This window comes from Hyperolius riggenbachi, chromosome 8 (assembly GCF_040937935.1).
Source record: "Hyperolius riggenbachi isolate aHypRig1 chromosome 8, aHypRig1.pri, whole genome shotgun sequence".
Lineage (NCBI taxonomy): Eukaryota > Metazoa > Chordata > Amphibia > Anura > Hyperoliidae > Hyperolius > Hyperolius riggenbachi.
This window is the reverse complement of record NC_090653.1, coordinates 34,087,355-34,110,853: the sequence shown is the minus strand read 5'-3', so window position 1 is coordinate 34,110,853 and position 23,499 is coordinate 34,087,355. Positions and strand designations below refer to the sequence as shown.

The following is a 23,499-nucleotide window of genomic DNA, read 5'->3' as shown; positions in this document are numbered from 1 at the left end:
CTTTATTTCCAGTTAAAATATTGGCGCCAAACATTGTGATAGGGACATAATTTAAATGGTTTTATAACCGGGACAAAAGGGCAAATACATTTCATGGGTTTTAATTACAGTAGCATGCATTATTTAAAAGCTATAAAGGCCAAAAACTGAAAAACAATAATTTTTTTCCTACGTTTTTTCCTATTTTCCCATTAAAACACATTTAGAATAAAATAATTCTTGGCATAATGTCCCACCTAAAGAAAGCCTAATTGGTGGCGAAAAAAACAAGATATAGTTCATTTCATTGAGATAAGTAATGATAAAGTTATAGACGAATGAATGGAAGGAACGCTGAAAGGTGAAAATTGCTCTGGTGGTCAGGGGGTAAAACCCCTCAGTTGGGAAGTGGTTAATATATGATCTGATTTTGTCAGGAAAGTATTGTAAAATGAAGGTCTAGTAATCTTATTATGATAGAAGATAATATTTCAGTGATAGCATAACAAGAAAAAGGTGGAGATAACTTAGTCGTGCAGAGTTTTGTTTTTATATTATGAGCAAATTGCTGTAAACAAATGTTTTATTTTAGGTTATCTGTTTTATTGACCTGAGGAAGCGGGCTGAGTCCCGTGAAACGTGTTGTCTACAGTATAACCGTTATTTTAATAAAGACTCCTTTTTCTACCCATGTGAGTCTTCTTTGGAGGTAAGAGACCTCCTCATCATACCATATATATTTTTATTTACTTATTTTTATCCAATTTTATGAGTAAAATTATCTAGCTGTTGCTATAACATACTTTTGGGCGCCTCCACCAACGTGCTTCACTTGTATACTCCACACCTCCTTGAGGTGTCATCCCTATCCCTGGGCGACATTATCTACCGGGAAACAGGACTAAAGGAGGAGAGCGACCACCCAGATCCAGAGGGTCCGGGATACCGAGTGGAGACGGTTATCTTTCCGCAGGCATTTACGGTGGTTGCAGGACTGCAACCTTCCTTTGTGAGTATATCTTATTCACAAATTTATACCTCTAATTTATACTAACAATACTGCACTATAAGGGCTCCCGTTCTCACCTTTCCTATAGGTCAAGGTTAACCCTCTCCATTGGGAAGGGAGCACCCGAGACACACACAGATACACTAATTTTTCTCTTGGATTGATCATAATGGTACATGCTAGGCTGGCTTCAGCATGTAGTGTTGGTGGTATAGTGGTTAAGTCAGTTAGCTACCACACACTTAGTCCTGGGTTCAATTCCCAGCCCAGCCTGGGTTCAATTCCCAGCCATGTGAGTTGGCTTTTGACATGCTACAAATTGTTAAGCAAGCTAATTTTTCTCTTGGATTGATCATAATGGTACATGCTAGGCTGGCTTCAGCATGTTGTGTTGGTGGTGGTATAGTGGTTAACCACTTGACGACCAGGTAACTATTGCCTGATCTGTGCTGCGTGGGTTCTCCAGCCCGCAGCACAGATCAGGATAGAGCCAGGGCGATCAGACTTACCCCCCTTTTTTCCCCACTAGGGGATGTCCTACTGGGGGGGTCTGATCGCCGCCGGCTTGCTGCTCTTTGTGGGGGGGGGGCTCTTCAAAGCCCCCCTCCGCAGCGTTTTCGGCGCTCCGTGCATCTCCCTCCCTCTCCCTCCCCCTGTGAGTAGCGCAGGACGGATATCCGTCCTGCGCATTGAAGGATAGGCTTCAGCCTATCATATGGTGGCGATCCCCGGCCAATCAGAGGCCCGGGATCGCCGATCTGCCTTACGGCGCTGCTGCGCAGCAGCGCCGTATGATGTAAACAGCGGGGATTTCTTCCCCGCGTGTTTACATTTTGCCGGCGAGCCGCGATCGGCGGCTCTCCAGCTGTTCACGGAGACACCCTCCGTGAACGGACATGGAAAGGCCGCTCAATCGAGCGGCCGTTTCCATGGAAACCCGCAGACGACCAATTTACGTCAATCGGCGTTAGCTGGTCGTCAAGAGGTTAAGTGAGTTATCTACCACACACTGCGACCTGGGTTCAATTCCCAGCCCAGCCTGGGTTCAATTCCCAGCCACGGTATGTAAGCTGGCTTTTGAAATACTACAATTCCCTGGAAAATGAGTCCCTCCGGGAGGAGGAGAGAGGGATAATATAAGGAATAACAATCAGCTAGGAACAAGCCTACAAGAGCCTAACTAAACTCTCCCTAGCAGAGTCTGTCCCTTAACTAATTACTGTAGGCTGGCGAGTGAGTAAAATTACAGGAGAACCTTGCCTTTTATAAGGGGGGGGGGGGGGGCTCCAAGAGTGAGTGTAGTCTGATTGGTGACAATGGGCTCTATTCACATAACCATGTGCGGTAACTCTTTTTTGGGTGAAAAATTACCTCCAGTGATAATTCACTAAAAATAGTGAAAATAGTGAGTATTCACTAAAAATGTACCAAGTGTGATAAATGTTTGATAAAAGTGCGGTAAAACAGGTGATAAACAGGTGATAAAACAGGTGATAAAACAGGTGATAAAACAGGTGATAAAACTGTCAGTAATATGTACGGAAATAAAGTTTTTTTGACCTCTGTAGGGCAGCCCATATGCTTGCCACCCATTACACAGAGACGGCCCAGGAAAGCCTGTCACATTTAAAGTGGGACCTCAACTCTTGCGCAGGGCAGAAGGAAAACGTATAGAAATGCACCCCGTATGTATATAATTTAGCCTGTCTAATTCCCCCTCATCTGTGAATAATCACAACTGTAATTTTAGCTCTCAGCTGTGCCAGCTGGCTGCCTCAGATGAAAGCAGGAAGTACATACACCGGAGATTTTTTCTTAGATTTGTATCAGCTGTAACAACAAAAAATGTTTTTCTTTAAAGGTTATTATGCTGTTGCTTGTCTTTTAGAGCAGAGAGGAATTTCCTCCTCAGCATCTATAAAATCATCTAAAAGACTGTACGAGGTGTGAAAGTGCGCCTTGAGATTAGACACACTCGTCTTTTCTGCCTTCTATGTAAAATTGACATAAACTGGAGCAAAGAAAGCTCAAAAGGCTCCATCCTGAAGGCCAACAGCAGAGAAGTGATAATTATCACCTACCAATTGTAGGTGATAAAAAAAATCCTTAATTAACACCAACTTTTCAATTGAGAATCTCAAATTGGAGATAAATTTTGAGGTAATTACCACACATTTTACCTCACTTTTACCGCATGAGGTAATTTAGGGAGAAAAAAATGTGTGAATTTCAAAATGGAGATATTTTGGTCAGTGTTTATCACTACCTAATTTAACTCATGCGGTAACTCATTGAGAATATTTTATTTATTTATTCAAGCATTTATATAGCGCCAACATATTACGCAGCACTGTACAGAGTTTATTGTCTTGTCACTAACTGTCCCTCAGAGGGGCTCACAATCTAGTCCCTACCATAGTCATATGTCTATGTATGTATCATGTAGTGTATGTATGATAATCTAGGGCCAATTTAGGGGGAAGCCAATTAACTTATCTATATGTTTTTGGGATGTGAGAGGAAACCAGAGTGCCCGGAGAAAACCCACACAGACACGGTGAGAACATACAAACTCCTTGCAGATGTTGACCTGGCTGGGATTTGAACCGGGGACCCAGTGTTGCAAGGCAAGAGCGCTAACCACTATGCCACCGAATAGAGCCCAATGTGCCTGCTGACTGTGATGTAGATGGTCAAAGTTCTGCTCAACGGAGCATTATGGTGCGAATCGAACTTCCGGAAAAGTTTGCCTCCAAACACGAACCACCTAAAGTGCGCCTGGAACCATTCGCGGGCGAATCGTTCGGGACATCTCTACCGGGGACATGTGTGTCCCCCAGAGTCGTTCGTAGTGTAGTGGCAGGGAAGCAGAGCACGAAGGCTGTATACATTGCTTCTGCCAGCACCCGCTCTGCAGAGGAACTAGGCAGGATTCTACTAAGGACTCTGGGGGCCAAAGCTGCATAGGAGAGGGGCAAGGGGAGGAGAGGCTGCTTCATCTGTCACCTTGCCAAGGGAATTCATTCATTTATGCTGCCAGGATTTCACACGTGACCGCAGCGAGATGCGCACCTAATTCATTTATGTGGCTGGAAAATCTTCATTTCTCACATTGGCAGAAGTGCTGGCGGTAACATATATACAGTACCAGGTTTTGTTCACGGCACAGAAGCTGTCTGCCCAGAGACTGGTGACGCATGGGAAACACACACAGCTCATTGGCTAGTTTTACTGCTTAGTGTAGACTGAAGTTGTCAGATCGGTGTATAAGCAGCACACACAGCAGTGCAATACGGGTGTGTCTGCGCTCCGCGGTGCTCAGGATGGAGGTGATCCGTGTGACAGCACTGTGCTCTCTACTAACAGCGATCTCCCTGGCGGCCACCTCTCACCCAGGTACTATGATTATGATCTATATATATATATATATATATATATATATATTTATATATATATATATATAAATATCTATGTATGCAGACAGACTGTAGTAGCTGCTCACAGCTAAACACGAGGTTTGTAGATTGGTGCAGGTAATGTAGTACCAGGCGCAGGCTTGGTGATGGGGAGGCACTGTGGGGGGAATTGCTGGGATTTATACACACGTGTGACCATAGCTATGCGTTTACTCTCTCCTCTCCCGGCAGATGATTACGTGTATCGGAAGAAGTCTCAGTGCTATTACAGGAACGGCACGGAGGACATCAGGTATCTGGATCGGTACTTCTACAACCAGGAGGAGATAGTCTACTTCGACAGTGATGTGGGGCACTACATCGCCAAGACTGAGCTGGGGAGACCCGACGCCGAGTACTGGAACAGCCTGCCGGACTTCATGGCGCAGAAGCGGGCTGAGGTGGAGACGGTCTGCAAACACAACTATGAGATAAACCGAATCCCCACCCTGGGCTGGAGATGTGAGTACAGCTGCTATTATCCCGCCCCTCGCCCTGCATAGCTTCTGCTTCACTTTCTGTCTCCAGTAACGATGTTCTGCGACTTTCATGCTGTGGTCAGTTATCTTGTCTGCTCATAAGTATATCAGTTATGTATTCTAGTTACGTTTATACAGCACACCTGTATACATCAGGCACGTAACTATAGCCCCTGCTGCATCTGCGACTGCAGTGGGGCCCGGAGCTCATGGGGGGGCGTCTATGCTGGCTGCCTGCTAATCTAGGGGTAATCTACAAATCCTACTAATGTAGGGCTGCTGACAGCAGCGCAAGTGGATGGGCAGGGCAAGCAGGAAAGTGTGGCTGGTGACCATGACGTGCTGTGTTGAGGTGCTGACATAGGGGGAATAGAAGCGCTTTTCTGAGCGTTTTGTGATTGATTACCATTTTTTTTTAAATTGCTCCCATTTACTTTCATTAAGATCGAGCTAAAAATCGCCACGATTTCGCAATCGTGTATGTGAAAACTGTGTCAATTTTTCCACATTTAATGAAAGTGAATGGGAGCAATTTTAAAAAATACTAATCAATCACAAAACACTCAGAAAAGCACTTCTAGTGTGAATGGGCCAGCTAGCACACAAAGAGAGTTGTCGCATTAGTGATCTGTGTGGTGAATGTTTAAATGAGTGATAAGTGCTGATCACACAGCTCACCTCTGACCTTTTTCTAGATATCTTCTCCTGCACTGCCACTGTACACTCCACACTTCTTTCCTAGGTAGCCAGCAGGTAATGAAAGAAAACCTGTAACAAAAAAACCTCCCCTGAGGGCTACTCACCTCGGGTGGGGGAAGCCTCCAGATCCTATTGAGGCTTCCCCCATTCTCCTCGGTCCCACGGCGGCATCGATAAAGCTTCCTGAACAGAGAGGATGTAAATATTTACCTTCCCAGCTCCAGTGCAGGTGCAGTATCGGCTCCCGCTCGGAGATAGGCGGAAATAGCCAATCACTGTCGGTCCACTCTACTGTGCAGGCGCAAGTCTCCTGCGCAGTAGAGCGGACCCGACGGACATCAGCTATTTTTGCCCATCTCCGTGCAGACAGCCACAACAGTGCCCCCGCTGGAGCCAGGGAAGATAAATTTATCAGCGCTTATCAGGCTTGTGGAGGGAGGATTCCGGGACACTTCGGGGGAGCCAGCGCTGGACTGCTTGCAGCTACAGGGGAGAGGGAAGCCTCATTGGGACCCTGAGGCTTCCCCTTCCTGAGGTGGGTACCCCCTATTGGAACTTTTTTTTGTCACAGGTTCTCTTTAAGCCGTCCGGAGTGGGTGCCCGCTCTCTTCCTCTCACCAGCAGCAAGGGAATCTTTGAGGAATCTCCCTGCAGTTGTACTACATTAATGGCTTCTTACAATTTGCCTGAGGTTTTTTTTTTTTTTGTCTCTCCTTTCACAACCTGAAGACTCTCTCTACATGTTTAATGCTGGATCCACACGGTGCGTTCGCGCACTCGATTTCTTGCTCGATTCCCGTCGATTCGTTTATTTCCAACATGTCCGATTTGAATTTCGATGGATCGTTCGGTCGATTCGGCATACTTTGCATGCGAATCGACCTAACGATCCATCGAAATCCAAATCGGACAAGTTGGAAATAAATGAATCGAGCGGGAAATCGAGTCCGGGAGCGCATCGTGTGGATCCAGCATAACTCTTTATGTGTATCTCTCACTTCCCTGACATGTCTTTGTGTGCCTTCCTACCTCTCCAGGTATTTCTCTATCAGTTTGGTACATCCCCATGGCTGTCTCTCCCATTCTGTCACTCTCACTGCTAGGGATGAACATTTGAATTTGGAACACTGTTCTGAATGCTTCAAATCTGAATTTTTTACATATTTGGTGGGGGGATTCAACTCGCCCTTTTTGCCCCCTGTGCTACACGTTTAGTTCCAGGCTGCTCTCTGATTCTTCTCTGATTCTTCCTCCATCACAGCCAAAAGAAGGAAGTGTCAGAGAACTGGAATGCAATATGGAGCACTAAGAGTGAGTTAAATACCCTCCCCCAGATTCTATGCATTCAGAATGCTGTTCCAAATTAGAACACTCATCCTTACTCGCCATCTACAATGTCACTGTCTCTCCCTCTCTGTCACCTCAACTCCCCCATGTGGCTTTCTATCCCTCTCTGTATCACAACCCCACCTCTGTCAATCCATCCATCCTTCTCCTCCATCAAGTGGCTGTCTGTGTCTGTACACACGCTAGATGAAACTCAGCTGAGGTGGTTGCTAACGTTACTGCAGCTAAACCTAACCCTACACTCCCTGCTCTCCGTCCTGACACCCAGCCTGCTGCAAACAACTAAAAATTTGGGTCACCGCTATCGATTGTAGATTGAATTTTGAGGTGTATGTAAACTGGCTACTACAAATAGCAGGTACCTAAATTTCTATTTTATTAATTTAGGTATTTATATAACACCAACATATTACACAGCGCTGTACAGAGTATATAATGGCTTCAATTCATCAAAGGGTGTTCGATAACAAAGCCCCAGTCCTTAAAATACCGCATTCGGTATTTTACACTTCACTGTGCTAATTCATCAATATTTTCCCATGTGTGGTAGAGGTTCGTTAAGTTACCGAACTACTAGGCTTCAATTCATCAAAGGCTGTTTGATAACAGCAGAGTGGTGCAGAGCAGCTTGGAATGTCTCTGTGTTGTTACAAGCTGATAACAATAGAAGGCATCCAGACATCCCTTTAGATGTAAGCCTGTGTTATATTTACTGTTACTTATACTGCCTCTGCTGCTCTGAATCTGTCCATCAGTCTTTCTTAACATTTGACTTATTTTCCACAACGTAGATGAACTTCCTGGAGACATTACAAATGCCATGCTTGGTGATTTCACCACCAGCATCTTTGCATTATCAAACAGGGCCTGAAAGGGTTACACCACCGAAGGGAATCTGGGGATATCTTCTGTCCCTTCTCTCTGCTCACTGCCTGGGGGGTCTGAAAGCTTGTGTGGAGAAGCCTGCATGACCTATCAGTGGCACTTGCAGGAGAACAGGGGCTGTTTCTATTGGCTGCCTGCTCCTGCTAATCATGAAAACATTCAGAAGGCTTTCCAAGCCTGTAAGGACAGGGGAGAGCTTGAGATAAACACTGAATGTGTTAGGGAATGTGGGAACCTTGATGAATTAACATTTGTTGAGCACATGTTGGTAATTTATCTCATTGCTGTGTCATTTCAGCTTCTCATTCGGTAACAGCTTTGATGAATTAACATTTTCTAAAGTGCTCCCTTAAGTCAGCTGTTTTCAGCATTACTGAATGCGGTAATGCTTGATGAATTGAAGCCAAATTTTGTCTCTTCACTAACTGTCCCTCTGAGGGGCTCACAATCTAGTCCCTACCATAGTCATATGTCTATATTGTGTAGTGTATGTATCATAGTCTAGGGCCAATTTAGGGGGAAGCCAATTAACTTATCTGTATGTTTTTGGGATTTGGGCGGCTATGGTGGCACCCAAACTTCAGCGGCGGCAGCCCCATCTAAACGTTTTGCAGGGGGTCTCAGAGATTTCTAGTTATGCCCCTGGTAGACATGATGGGTAGGAATTAACAGAAATTTAACTGCAGAGTACCTGTGTATAGCAACAATTCTACTGCTTTTGTTTGTTTGTTTGTTTTTTTCAAAATATTTCATGCATTATTGATTAAAAATATAGTTTTTCCTCCAGCTGTGTCTACCCACAATAACTCAAAATGATGTTACAATTTTGTTTTGTCTTTTCAACAAAGTGATTTTACATGTAACAGAAACAAAATGCTATGAAGTAGCAAAGTGTCAAGAGGAAATGTTTGTTCTTTGTTTCTGACTGCAGATAAAATTGGCAATTTGTCCTTTTTGTGTTTATTCAAATTTAGTTTTATTTTTAGTACATGTAGTGGGAGATGCTGTTGTTTCTTCAAGCACCAGTAAAGATGTTAGTGTATTTTAATTTAACATATTTAAATATTGAAACAACGATCCTGTTTTAGGGCACATTCACACTACAGAACGCATGCACGCACGTGATTTCCTGCATGCACTGCCATCGCACGGAATGCACGTTATGGTGTGCTAAAGGATAGACGTCCGCAGCTGTACCCATCGGGGTAACGTGTGCGTCGTGTAATAAAATGTCCCCAGAAGCGTTACATCGTAATGCATGGGAACGCACGCCTGTAGTGTGAATGGTAACATGGAAGTCTATAGACTTTCATGTTACCATATGGATCGTGCACAATGTGCATTGCGTCAAAACTGACAGGGCAGCACATAGTGTGAATGAGCCCTTACACTAGCTTCCCAATTCTATATTTTAATTCCGTTCTCTGTTGTCAGAAACTATGTGGTTAAGGGGAAGGTATTTAACCACTTTGCATGTAGACCTCGTTTCCCATTAGGGTGGCCACTAATGATACAATTTGCCGAACTATCATTCGCAAACAATTTATTCATATGAACTATTGGAAATGATTGTTTGAGACCAGTAACAGATGAAAATCTCCCAACCAGTTACATCAGATTTATTAACATGATCTGATTTTCAGATCGATCCTGTTAATCTGATTTGGATAGTTAGTAGATGTTTGTCCGTTACAAGTCCCAAATGATCATTTACAATTGTTCATATGAATAATCATTCCTAAACAATCGTTCAGCAAATTGTATCATTAGTGGCCACCTTTACGGTCCAGTTTTAGCTATGTCCCTGCTTAATCAGCAATATTATCCCAATTTCTGACACAAATATAAAAGGCAAACTTTATGCTTATTGGGCATTCTTTTTTTCCCCAAGAAAAATTTTTGTTTTCAATGCATTTCAATAAAAAAAATCTTATATTTCTCATTTATAAAAGCCACAATTATCGGCATTGTGTAGAAATTCGGGGTCCAGGAGTCACCCAATAAAATAGCAGGCATAAGGATGTGTAAATCCTCAATTGGTGCATGCTATGTAAAGCTGCAATTTGTATAGCTAGAAACCTTGGCGCACGCTATTTTATCGGGCAACTCTTGGCACCCAAATTTCTGCCCAATGCTGCTACTTGTAGAGGAAGGGTTAAGGTCCCTTTTACACTTAAAGGGAAGCTGAAGCGAGTAAAATTATTTAAAATAACCACATGTTGTACCTGCAAATGAATATTACATACTAACCTCACCATTAGTTCCTCTCAGAAGCTCACCATTTTCTTCCTACAGTGATCCCTTCCTGTTCTGGCAATATTTTGTCAGAACTGAAATATACCAGCTGCTGTCAGTTATATATCAGCAGCTGTCGGTTACAACTGAATGTGCAAGGTAATGTCCATGTTTCCCTATGGCTCAAGTGGGCAATACTGCAGTTTAACAGTGTGCTGACCAGGAAGCTGTTATGGGGTAATGGCCATTTTTAAAATGGAGGATGGAGAATTCCATCAATCAAAGTGGACAAATAGGGTTAGGTATCAGTTGAGGGAAGGTTCTGTGTGAAAGTAGGCTTAGGTTAGGTCATAGTAAATGCAATAAATAAATAGTAAAATATCAAAAGATTAGATATTTTGCTATCAGAATTAAGTAGTAGAATATTGGTAATTTTACTACATGTATGCAGGTGTTTTTGTTTAAAAAAAAAAAAAAAAAAGTCAATGTCATTTACAACAAAATTTTAGTAAGTTAATGCGTCATGCTCAAGTAAACGGACCAGCATGGCGCCGCGTCATGTCACGTGCACCAGAGGCCTGGATGGGATGGGAAGTTAATTCTAGAACTTTATGAGGGTAGCAAGCAGAGTAGGCTCACTGTACAACCTATTTTTTTTTTTTTGTTTTTCTTAAAGGGAGGGTTCACGGAGGAAAAAAAACAACTAATCCACTTACCTGGGGCTTCCTCCAGCCCGTGGCAGGCAGAAGGTGCCCTCGCCGCCGCTCCAGAGGCTCCCGGTCTTCTCCGGTGGCCGACCTGGCCAGGCCGGCTTCCTGGCCGGGTTTCTCCTCGCACTCCAACGTGCGTCTCACGCCGTCGCGCTGACGTCATCGGACGTCCTCCAGGCTGTACTACAGAACTACTGAGCCTGCGCAGTACAGCCCGGAGGACGTCCGATGACGTCAGCGCAACGGTGTGAGACGCACGTTGGAGCGCAAGGAGGAGAAGCCCGACCAGGCAGCCGGCCTGGCCAGGTCGGGTCGGCCACCGGGAGCCTCTGGAGCGGCGTCGAGGGCACGTCCTGCCTGCCACGGGCTGGAGGAAGCCCCAGGTAAGTGGATTAGTTGTGTGTTTTTTTTTTGTTTTGTATGTTTGTCTCCCCCCCCCCCCCCCCCCCCCATTGCAGATCTTCCCTTTAAAGCATGTTTGTCAAATTTATAAAAAAAAAAAAAAAAATATTTCTTGAGTTATTATATTTGTGTGCTGCTTTTTATTAATGTGTGCATACCATTGGTGTTTGTGTTTTGTGATCAGGTGCCTTCGCAAAGCAGTTGTCCCTAGTTGGGTGTTGGGCTTCCCACGACTAAGTTTCTTTTGGCAGAGGTAGCAGATGGCATTGCTGCTATCAGAGGCACACAAACAAAAAATGCCACACTGGTGAGCTTTGGAATGTCAGCATTCGGGTGGTGGCAGCAGCAGGCGTTGAAGGGTGTGTTGGCTGGCTTACCCCAAGTGTAACACTAAATGCATCATGTGGGAATAACTCCTCTGACATATCAAGTGGTGCTAGTGGTGGTGGTAAGTTGTTGTGGGGTACTAGAAACTGAGCAGGAGGAGGACGGTGCATCAAGGAGGTTCTGTGCGGGAAGCTGTAGAAGATGTGTAAGCCAGTCGACCACGTCCTCAGAATTTTAGGGTTTGGGAGTTGTGCCCGGAACTTGGCGGCAGTACGAGGGGGGGTACCGGCTGGAGCAGAGGGGACCACTGCGGCTCATTGCTGGAGCCTGGGAGGTGAGTAAAGGCTGCTGGTTACTGGGAATTCATCTGGCTACAGGGGAGACACACAGCTCAGCATGCCACACCAGGGATCTAGCTGCCTGACCCCCCCTCCCCCCCCCCCCACCCGAAAGGGTTAAACAGCAAGCGAGGATCAGAAAAAGCAAGCATAGCTAATGCTTTCCCTATCTCCACCAAGCTCTGTCCCTTCCTCTCACTACAGCAGCCAAGCAATGTGATCAACATGGTTAGCGTTGCTGCTTTTTTTTATAGTGGGTGTGGCATTAAAATGCTGCAAAATTGCAGCGATCACTTTTTAAAAAAAAACATTGCAGCTATTTTGTTTTTTTACTATTCTATTTTACTTCAGTTTGAATGCAAGTCAAAGGTTTTTTGAAAACGAAAACCACCAACAAAATGCTCTGCTGTGTGCCAAGGCCCTCAGTGTTTTGGTATCAGGCTTCACGTACAGTAAGGCAAGAGAATATTTACTCACTAAAGAGGTACACCACTTTCCTTCTGCTTAGTGGTGCACAAGGTCTCTTTCTCCTCACACACTTCAGATACTGGAAGCTCCGCATCTGATCTGGACAGCTCATGCAAAGAGAGGAAAGCAGCAGTAAGCTGAAGTTTATTTCTTTTGTAGATCTGACTGGATAAAGTACACAGGGTTAACAGATGGAAGAGGACATTACAAGCACTTGTTCACACCTAGGGCGTTTTTCTTTCTTTTCTTTTTTTTTTTGATTTGTTTTGAGGGCCGGCAATTTTTTAAAACGCCCTGAAATCGCTAGTGCAATGATTCCTTATGGGACAGTTCCTATCAGCGTATTTTGTCCGCTTTCCACTCAGCAAAGCGCTGCATGTACCATTTTCGGGGGGATTTTGCTACAATGGAAGGTATAGGAAAAGCACAAAACGCTCACAAATCGCTTTACCCAGCGATTGCGCTCGCGCTTTTATGAATAAATACATGGTATTTATTAATTTCTGTGTGAAAGAGTTCACTTCCTGACGAAAAAACTTGCTGACTGACAAAAAAAAGTCGTAAATCGCTGGCGATTTCGATTTTAGATGTGAACAAAGCCTTAAAGAGGAACTCCAGCCTAAACAAACATACTGTCATTAAGTTACATTAGTTATGTTAATTAAAATAGATAGGTAATATAATCTCTTACCCACACTGTTTTAAAAGAACAGGCAAATGTTTGATTTCATGATGGCAGCCATCTTTTTGGTTGAAAGGGGTGACAGGGAGCATGAGACACAGTTCCAACTGTCCTGTGTCCTGAGCACCTTTCCCAGTTGCTAGGCAACGTGAATAACAACATAGGAAATCCCATCATGCTCTGCACAGCTTCAGGGAAAAAAAGCCCGGGCTTTTTTTCTTTGATGGGTGGAGCTTAGCTAAAAATGATGGTTTGCTAAGAAAAACAAAGTTCTGATGCTGTTAAACTGTTAAAGAAACACCAAGCCTTTTCAGTTCTGCTGAGTAGATTTTTAGTCCGGAGGTTCACTTTAAGGTAGCCATACATCTAGCGATGTATGGGCAGGTTCGACAAAGAGACAAATTCATCTCGTACATTACAAGCCTATTCCCGTACGATTTCAGCATGAAATCTTCAGGGAATTGGCTGAGTCTGCACTGCCGCTGCCTCCAATGTATAATGTGCTTGCCCCCCTCCGTTTCCACCCCCCACATCCCGTGTGTGCATTTATACATTACCTGTCCTGTAACAGCCTCCACACAGTGCCGCTGTAGCGTGTATGGAGAGCCGTGCGGAGGCTACTACAGGACAGGCAACATATAAATGCACATTTATACATTGTACATTGCGACGGGGGTTTCATCGCCTCGTCGCTCTTTCCGGAAATAGCTTCCGCACAGCCGACCAACCAATTTCAGGCTGACTTCTTAGGGCATGCGCGATCGACCATGTGACCAATTTTCGCCCCGAAATTGGTCGCTTTGTCAGTCGGGCATGCACTTGGCGGCACCGATTTTCATCCAATTCGATTACAATAATCCAATTAGATGGTCAATCGGCCGACAAGTCGCCTGATGTATGGCTAGTACCTTTAGACTGTACACCAGTGGTCCCCAAACTTTTTTTGACCCAAGGACCGCTTCAGCATCAGGCAATTTTCCCAAGGACCAGGCGAATGCTGGGGACGGGGTGCTATTACGGGAGGGGGGGGGAAGCGGGGGCTTGTTCTACAGGCAGGGTCATTACATAAAGAGGTCCTGGCAACACCAGCCCTACCTAACCACTGTCTTCATCACCCTCAGCACTTTGGAAAAGATGTCTTTGCACTGCACTGGGGCTGCTGCATAAGCCACCAGCACAAGGTACATTTGGTGTGTCAGGTGGTGTGAAAGGGGGTACTGCCTGGACTTCCTTATCTACTGGCACAGTCATTTCCTACCCTCATCTGCCTCCCCTCACTTTTATCCTTCCCTCCATCCCACAGCCCCTTTACCCTCCTCCCCACACTCATTTCACCTTTTCCTCCTCCCCACACTCACTTCTTTCCTCCCCACACTCACTTTTACCCTTCCATTCTTCTTCCCACACTGGCTTCCAGCATCAGCTGCTCACCTCCATGCATCTGAACTCTGTGGCTGGCAAGAGACCAGAGCGTCCCAGTCATCCTCACTGCTGCCACCTGGTGTCTGTACAGACAGAAAGCATGCTGCATTACAAATAACAGACAGTAGGTGGCAGCAGTAACAATGGGTGTAGACAGCTCTTCTCTATAGCTTCCGGCAAACTTCAGTGACACTTCTCTCTGCACTATGATGACAGACGGCACGGCCCAGGCCAAAGCAGCCTGCGGCCGAGGCCCAGGGGTTGCGGACCCCTGCTGTACACGATGCATCTTAAGCCGCATCTACACGCGTAGATGCGGCTGCGATGTTCCTTATCAATCGAGCCGCTAACGCGGCTCGATTGATAAGATCCGACAGGACGGATCTCCCCACCGCTGATTCCCTGCTCGCTCCCCGCGAGGGGACAATGGCAGGGAATCGAGCGGAAGATGCGCGGCGCGGGGACGAGCGGGTATTGATTCCGGCGAGCGGGGACACGGAAGAGGCGATCCGGCGGCTAATCGAACCGCCGGATCGCCGCCGGATCTACACGTGTAGATGAGGCTTTACTGCTTGCATGATTGTAGCAATGAAACCTTTATTAGCATACAATCCTAAAATACCCAGTTACTCCTAAAACCCAAGCCAGCTTGTATCTAAAGAGCGCTACTTCCCTGGACTCACATGTCACACCTCCAATCAACCACACTGAACTCAACTCACCTAATGTCCGTTGAACCATTGATTTACTAGATGAGCCTGTGTATAACCAGTGGCGTAGCTACACATATGTGGTCCCTGATGCAAAATTTGGGTGAGGCCTCCCCCCATCAACTGTACTCCCCATGACATAGCTTGGCACCCTCCCCAAACAAATGAACATGATCCTCAAAGATACATTACACATTTATAACACAGCTTTAAAAAAAAAACACACATTGACATTAAGGCTGCTTTCACAGTGAGACGTTAAAGTCCCACGTTAGAGCAGCCTGTAACGCAGAGTAACGCACAGTAATGAAAAATCAATGGGCTGTACAGTGCCCACGTTGCGTTACATTGTAACGCTGAACGTTCTGGGAAAGTGTAGCATGCAGTACGTTATATGCGGCTTTAGCCGCGTTAGACTGTGTGCACATGCTCAGTAATGTTTTGTTTTTTTTAATATATGCTGCCGGAGAGGAGGCGGGGAGAGTCCGCTAAGGAAACTCAAAACCCGCATAGGTGAGCACATAAGCAACATAAACTGTGGAGAAAAACAGAATGGCGAGTATCGCAGTGCTCTGGCAGAACATTTCTGTGTGCAGCATGGTGGGTCCACCAAAGGACTTCGAGTTAGGGGAATATATAGACTTAACAAGAACAGGAGGGGAGGAGATAAAGAGAGAGTGTTACTACAACAAGAATGTAGATGGATATACCTGCTGGACTCTCTATCCCCAAATGGGTTGAATCAGGAGTTGGATTATTCATCATTCCTGTAAAAGGATAAGGAAGATGGAGGAAGTTCTGAAAATGAGAGTGGGAGATGGGATAGTAAGGAGAGTGAGGGGAGAGAGGAAAGAATAGCCTAAAAATCCCCTAGCTTGTCGCAAGATCAAACTGTGTACCTTTTTATGAGCTAAATATCACAATAAAATACAATAATGTCAAGATGTCAGCCTGTAGCAGCATACAAGAATGACATGGTCCAGCGGAATAAGGAGCGTTGTGTGGGGATCAGCTGATCGGTGAGGCGAGGTTACTCACAGCTCTGGTAGCGTGGACTGTCGCCCTGGAAACAAGGGGAAAGCTGCAGTGGCTGAAAGGGAGGCGGGTCCGCTGTCCATGGAGGAGTGTGTCAGTAATGACATAGCAACAGGGGCGGACCAGGCAAGCTCCACCTTCAGGAAGCCGTTGCTGTTAAAATGCGATCCATGCCCACCTGTCACTCATCCTGACGAAGCTCGCGGTGGGCGGGCGCAACGCGTCGATGGGCGGGGTCACGTCCCGTCCTGTGTGAGCGTCTCATGTCCGGCTGGCTATGTGTTGTGGTTCCCGAGCTGCTGAACCGCTGCTCCCCGCTATTGCACTAGCGTGGTTGAGTGAGGCGGTGGAAGACAGAGCCAAGCATCCGTGCTGCTGATCGGAATGGGGAGAAGCTGCCTCCACGCTGTCCTCTGACTGGTGAGATCTGCTGGTCAGGAAAACGTTGCTGGTGTTGCTGCATGCCCTTGATGTCAGCAAAAGAAGCTATTGAGTGCACGGGACAGTCAACATTTGTCAGCTGGTGTCACCTTGGTCTATGAAAGATCCTTTATTACTCTCCTCCCCTCCCCACTCTGAAGAAAATCCGGAGTATGTGGTACCGGTACCAGTGTGGGTGAGGTATGGGTGGTGTGTGATTGGCCATGTGTGAGGAGCGCTCCACAGGGGTTTTTAAGTGGTTTTAGGCAATTGGATCCATTTTTCAGCTTGTCGATAATTGAATAAAGGTTTACATTGATTGGCTAATTCCCTGAGCAGTTGCCTTGGTTTTGAATATTAGAGTCCGCTAACGTAGCCAGGCACATGGCTACTTAATATTCACTGCACTTGCAGTGTTGTCTTCCTGGAGCGGCCGCTGATTGGCTGGCGGGACCACGTGATGCGGAGTGGAACACTCTGCATCACGTGGTCCCGCCAGCCAATCAGCACCACGGAGACCACGTGATCGGAACGATCACGTGGTCTCCACAGTCTGTACTGTGCAGTGCGAACAAAGAGCTGCATAACGCAGCTCACTCTGGCGTCCTGCTTCAACACCACCATGCGTTGGGTTAGGGGCACGTTATGCGACCATAACGTCCCCTAAAACGCAACGTCTTGGTGGGAAAAACCTAATAGTACACCCATGAAACCCCATTAAAGGGAACCTAAACTGAGAAGGATATGGATTTTTCCTTTTAAAATACCAGTTGCCTGACTCTCCTGCAGATCCTGTGTCTAATACTTTTAGGCTGCATTTCCACTTGTGCGGTGGGAATCGTCGTGGGAAAAATTCGCATGCGGATGCGAATTTTGCATGCGGGTCTATGCGAATTTTCATGCGAATTCGCATGGATGACGATGCATGCAAATTTAACCATGGCAGTGCTGGTGTGATTTTTCCATTGTTTCTATGCGAATTCGCATGAAAATTCGCATACTCAAACCACATGCGAATTTCCTATTAAATACATTGTATGCGATTCGCATTGCGGTATGCGAATTCTGATGGCTCTGTCATGCAAATTTTATCTGCACAGAAAAACGCAAAGGAATCCTGACAAGTGGAAACAGTCCCATACACTTGTATTGCTATACGAATTTGCATGCGAAAAACGCATGCGAATTCGCGTTAGTGGAAACGTACCCTTAGACACAGCTCCTCAACAAGCATGCAGATCAGGTGCTCTGACTGAAGTCAGACTGGATTAGTTGCATGCTTGTTTCAGGCAGGGCTGTGGAGTCGGTACAAAAATCTTCCAACTCCTCAGTTTATGGAACCACGACTCCGATTCCAGGTACCCAAAATGGCTCGACTCCGACTCCTTATGCCTGTACACACTAGCAATTTTGATGGATCAATCATTGGTCAATTTTACCACCTCCATGTAGTATGACCATTTACCTATATTATCTGCATAGAATTGAAAATCTGTTTGGCCCTCATACTACATGGAGGTGGTAAAATTGACCAATGATTGATCCATCAAAATTACTAGTGTGTACTAGGCTTTAGTCTAACACTTAACAGGGCTGTGGATTTTTTTACAAAAATCATCCGACTCCTGACTCCTCAGTTTATGAAATCAACGACTCCGACTCCGGGTGCCCAAAATTGTCCTGACTCCGACTCCACAGCCCTGGTTTCAGGTGTGTGATGTAGCCACTACTGCAGCCAAACAGTGACTGGGACCAGGCCTAAGCCTCATACAAATGTATCATGACTGACACCCTGGGTGGTTGTTTGTAGGCTTTCTCATAGAAAATCTCATACAAAGTCCCACCTTACCCACTCCTGTTCTTCTTGTCTCTATATCGATCCGCATTCTTACAGTAACAATTATACACACTGCTCAGAAAAAGTAATTAACTGACATGGACATAAAACTGTATGAGACCACATATAAAATTGCAAATTTATTTTTTACTTTTTGGCCACAAGATGGCGTTATACACTATCCTAGAAGTTACCAGGAAGAGTATTGATTTTATTTTTTTATTTATTTTTTTTTTTTTACTACATTGTTTAAATTCTCTTTTATGAATGAATATGTCTTGTGATTTGAGTTATGTTCATTCATTCCCGGGCAGTGCAAGCACTTAGATTGGCTCAGGGAACACATTTTCCCATTCACCAATTGCTGCCCTGTAACTCCTGTCTCTCGTCGCACCTGCTGCTGATTAACCTCCTTGCCGGTTATCCCGAGCTCAGTTCGGGGTAACCTGCGCAGAAGGATTTCTCCGGCCCCGCTGCACCGAATTTCAAATTTTTTTTTTTTTTTTTTTTTTTTTTTTTTTACTGCTCGCAGCTAGCACTTTGCTAGCTGCGTGCATATTCCGATCGCCGCTGATTCACCGCTACCCGCCGCCCCGCCCCCCCTCCAGACCCCTTGCACAGCCTGGCCAGTCAGTGCCAGGCAGCGCTGAGAGTTGGATCAGGATTCCCTGTGACGTCCCAACGTCCATGACGTCGGTGACGTCATCCCGCCATGGCGACCGGGGAAGCGCAGCAGGAAATCCCGCTCTCAACGGGATTTCCTGCTTACTCTGATCGCCAAAGGCGATCGGCGTGGGTAGGGGGATGCCGCTTGTCAGCGGCTATCATGTAGCGAGCCCTGGGCTCGCTACATGATTTAAAAAAAAAAAATGTTAAAAGTGCTGCGCTGCCCCCTTGCCGTCAGAGTTGGAACGGCAAGGGGGTTAAGAGGATGCACTGGTACGTCCTTGTAGTATTAGCGGTGCTCAAACTGGAAATTTTTATTCATCCAGTTTGAGTTTGAGATAATAGGATAAAAAAAATACCCAAGCTCCTGAGTAAAACCATCCAATTCCTAATTTAAGAGTTTCTTAACCACTTCACTACTGAGGGGTTTTTCCCCTCCTGTACCAGAACAATTTTCATCTTTCAGCACTCCTTCCATTCATTCGTCTATAGCTTTATTACTACTTATCACAGTGAAACAATGTATATCTTTTTTTTTTTTTCACCACCAATTAGGCTTTCTTTGGGTGGTACATTTTTCTAAGAATTATTTTATTCTAAATGCATTTTAACAGGAAAAAAATAAAAAAATTCATTATTTCTCAGTTTTCAGCCATTATATTTTTAAAATAATTTATGCTACCATAATTAAAACCCACACGTTTTATTTGCCCATAGTTATTAAAACGTTTTAAATATTTCCCTAGTACAATACAGTGGTGTGAAAAACTATTTGCCCCCTTCCTGATTTCTTATTCTTTTGCATGTTTGTCACACTTAAATGTTTCTGCTCATCAAAAACCGTTAACTATTAGTCAAAGATAACATAATTGAACACAAAATGCAGTTTTAAATGATGGTTTTTATTATTTAGTGAGAAAAAAAACCTCAAAACCTACATGGAGCTGTGTGAAAAAGAAATTGCCCCCTTAACCTAATAACTGGTTGGGCCACCCTTAGCAGCAATAACTGCAATCAAGCGTTTGCGATAACTTGCAACGAGTCTTTTACAGCGCTCTGGAGGAATTTTGGCCCACTCGTCTTTGCAGAATTGTTGTAATTCAGCTTTATTTGAGGGTTTTCTAGCATGAACCGCCTTTTTAAGGTCATGCCACAACATCTCAATAGGATTCAGGTCAGGACTTGACTAGGCCATTCCAAAGTCTTCATTTTGTTTTTCTTCAGCCATTCAGAGGTGGATTTGCTGGTGTGTTTTGGGTCATTGTCCTGCTTCAGCACCCAAGATCGCTTCAGCTTGAGTTGACAAACAGATGGCCGGACATTCTCCTTCAGGATTTTTTGGTAGACAGTAGAATTCATGGTTCCATCTATCACAGCAAGCCTTCCAGGTCCTGAAGCAGCAAAACAACCCCAGACCATCACACTACCACCACCATATTTTACTGTTGGTATGATGTTCTTTTGCCGAAATGCTGTGTTACTTCTACGCCAGATGTAACGGGACATGCACCTTCCAAAAAGTTCAACTTTTGTCTCGTCGGTCCATAAGGTATTTTCCCAAAAGTCTTGGCAATCATTGAGATGTTTTTTAGCAAAATTGAGACGAACCTTAATGTTCTTTTTGCTTAAAAGTGGTTTGCGCCTTGGATATCTGCCATGCAGGCGGTTTTTGCCCAGTCTCTTTCTTATGGTGGAGTCGTGAACACTGACCTTAATTGAGGCAAGTGAGGCCTGCAGTTCTTTAGATGTTGTCCTGGGGTCTTTTGTAGCCTCTCGGATAAGTTTTCTCTGCACTCTTGGGGTAATATTGGTCGGCCAGCCACTCCTGGGAAGGTTCATCACTGTTCCATGTTTTTGCCATTTGTGGATAATGGCTCTCACTGTGGTTTGCTGGAGTCCCAAAGCTTAGAAATGGCTTTATAACCTTTACCAGACTGATAGATCTCAATTACAGTACTTTTGTTCTCATTTGTTCCTGAATTTCTTTGGATCTTGGCATGATGTCTAGCTTTTGAGGTGCTTTTGGTCTACTTCTGTGTCAGATAGCTCTTATTTAAGTGATTTCTTGATTGAAACAGGTGTGGAGGTAATCAAGCCTGGGGGTGACTACAGAAATTGAACTCAGGTGTGATATACCACAGTTAAGTCATTTTTTAACAAGGGGGCAATCACTTTTTCACACAGGGCCATGTAGATTTGGAGGTTTTTTTCTCACTAAATAATAAAAACCATCTTTTAAAACTGCATTTTGTGTTCAATCATGTTATCTTTGACTAATAGTTAACGGTTTTTGATGAGCAGAAACATTTAAGTGTGACAAACATGCAAAAGAATAAGAAATCAGGAGGGGGGCAAATAGTTTTTCACACCACTGTATATGGCGCCAATATTTTATTTGGAAATAAAGGTGCATTTTTTCAATTTTGCGCCCATCACTAATTACAAGCCTATCCTTTTATAAACATTAACCTTTTCAGCCGCACGGACATATCTCACATCCGCGGCTGCTACAGCTGCAGGGACACGAGACTCATGTCCATGCACTTTGTGGCGGTGCGTGTGCGGAAGTGCACATTTGTGATGGAGTCACAAAATGTGCGCTGAGACAATCCATGCTTGTACGGCGAGAATTGTGCAAAAACGGTGATCATTCTCAGATTTAGGAGCGATAGTGGCGTCACGCTCGCTCCCACCGCTGATCGTCAGATTAATGAATGGGAACATCAATCCCTTTGATTCACCTACCCTCTAGGTCCCCATTATTGCCGGCATCAATGAGATGCCTATGTCACTTCTGAAGTAACACAGCCAAGCATTACTTGCCTCTTTGTGTAGTTATACAGTAGTACGTTAATAGAAAATAATGCACGAGGACATCTTGTGGCCAAATAGTAAAATTACACCTACATACATTAGGGACTGAATATTTTTTAATATGTATGTCAAGAGGGTATATTACTGTTAAAGCATGTTCTTGCAATTAGTGATGGATGCAAAACTGAAAAAAATGCACCTTTATTTCCAAATCAAATATTGTCACCATACATTATACTAGGGACATAATATAAACGATGCAATAATCTGTACAAATGGGCAAATAAAATGTGTGGCTTTTATCCTCATTAGAACATTTTATTTTAGAACTATAATGGTTGAAAGCTGAGAAATAATGCATTTTTTTTAAATTTCTTATGTTTCCTATTGAAATGCATGAAAGATAAAATAATTCTTGGCAAAAAGTACCACCCAAAGAAAGTCTCTAATTGGTGGCAAAAAACAAGGTATAGATCATTTTGTTGTGATACAGTTATTGGGGAAAGAATGGGAGAAGAGCTGAAATGTGAAAATTCCTTTTGTCCATAAGGTGAAAACAACCCACGGGCTGTAATGGTTAATATACCCTTTTGACACTCATAGTAAAGAGTTCAGTCCCTAAGGTAACTGTGTGTGTGAGTGTGTGTGTGTGTGTGTGTGTGTGTGTATATCTATCTATCTATCTATCTATCTATCTATCTATCTATCTATCTATCTATCTATCTATCTATCTATCTATCTATATATATATATATATATATATATATATATATATATATATATATATATATATCAAAAGTATTCGGCCCCCTTGAAGTTTTCCACATTTTGTCATATTACTACTGCCACAAACCATGAATCAATTTTATTGGAATTCCACATGAAAGACCAACACAAAGTGGAGTACACATGAGAAGTGGAACGAAAATCATACATGATTCCAAACATTTTTTTACAAATATACAACTGCAAAGTGGTGTGTGCATAATTATTCGGCCCCCTTTGATCTGAGTGCAGTCAGTTGCCTATAGACATTGCCTGATGAGTGCTAATGACTAAATAGAGTGCACCTGTGTGTAATCTAATGTCAGTACAAATACAGCTGCTCTGTGAGGGCCTCAGAGGTTGTCTAAGAGAATATTGGGAGCAACAACACCGTGAAGTCCAAAGAACACACAAGACAGGTCCAAGACAGGTCAGGGATCAAGTTATTGAGAAATTTAAAGCAGGCTTAGGCTACAAAAAGATTTCCAAAGCCTTGAACATCCCACGGAGCACTGTTCAAGCGATCATTCAGAAATGGAAGGAGTATGACACAACTGTAAACCTACCAAGACAAGGCCATCCACCTAAACTCACAGGCCGAACAAGGAGAGTGCTAATCAGAAATGCAGTCAAGAGGCCCATGGTGACTCTGGACGAGCTGCAGAGATCTACAGCTCAGGTGGGAGACTCTGTCCATAGGACAACTATTAGTCATGCACTGTACAAAGTTGGCCTTTATGGAAGAGTGTCAAGAAGAAAGGCATTGTTAACAGAAAGCATAAGAAGTCCCGTTTGCAGTTTGCCACAAGCCATGT

At 44.4% G+C, this 23,499-nt stretch overlaps 1 protein-coding gene across 1 annotated transcript in view; it reads left to right on the top strand.

Moving 5' to 3' along the window:
* Window positions 1-4,240: 4,240 nt before the first annotated feature.
* The window catches only part of LOC137528708 (H-2 class II histocompatibility antigen, E-S beta chain-like), a 45,037-nt gene continuing 25,778 nt past the window's right edge, over window positions 4,241-23,499 (top strand). Inside the window, exons 1-2 of the mRNA XM_068250202.1 lie at window positions 4,241-4,384; window positions 4,636-4,905. Coding sequence (XP_068106303.1) covers window positions 4,312-4,384; window positions 4,636-4,905 — 343 coding nt within the window. The 5' untranslated portion in view covers window positions 4,241-4,311. The remainder of the gene's footprint in view (window positions 4,385-4,635; window positions 4,906-23,499) is intronic.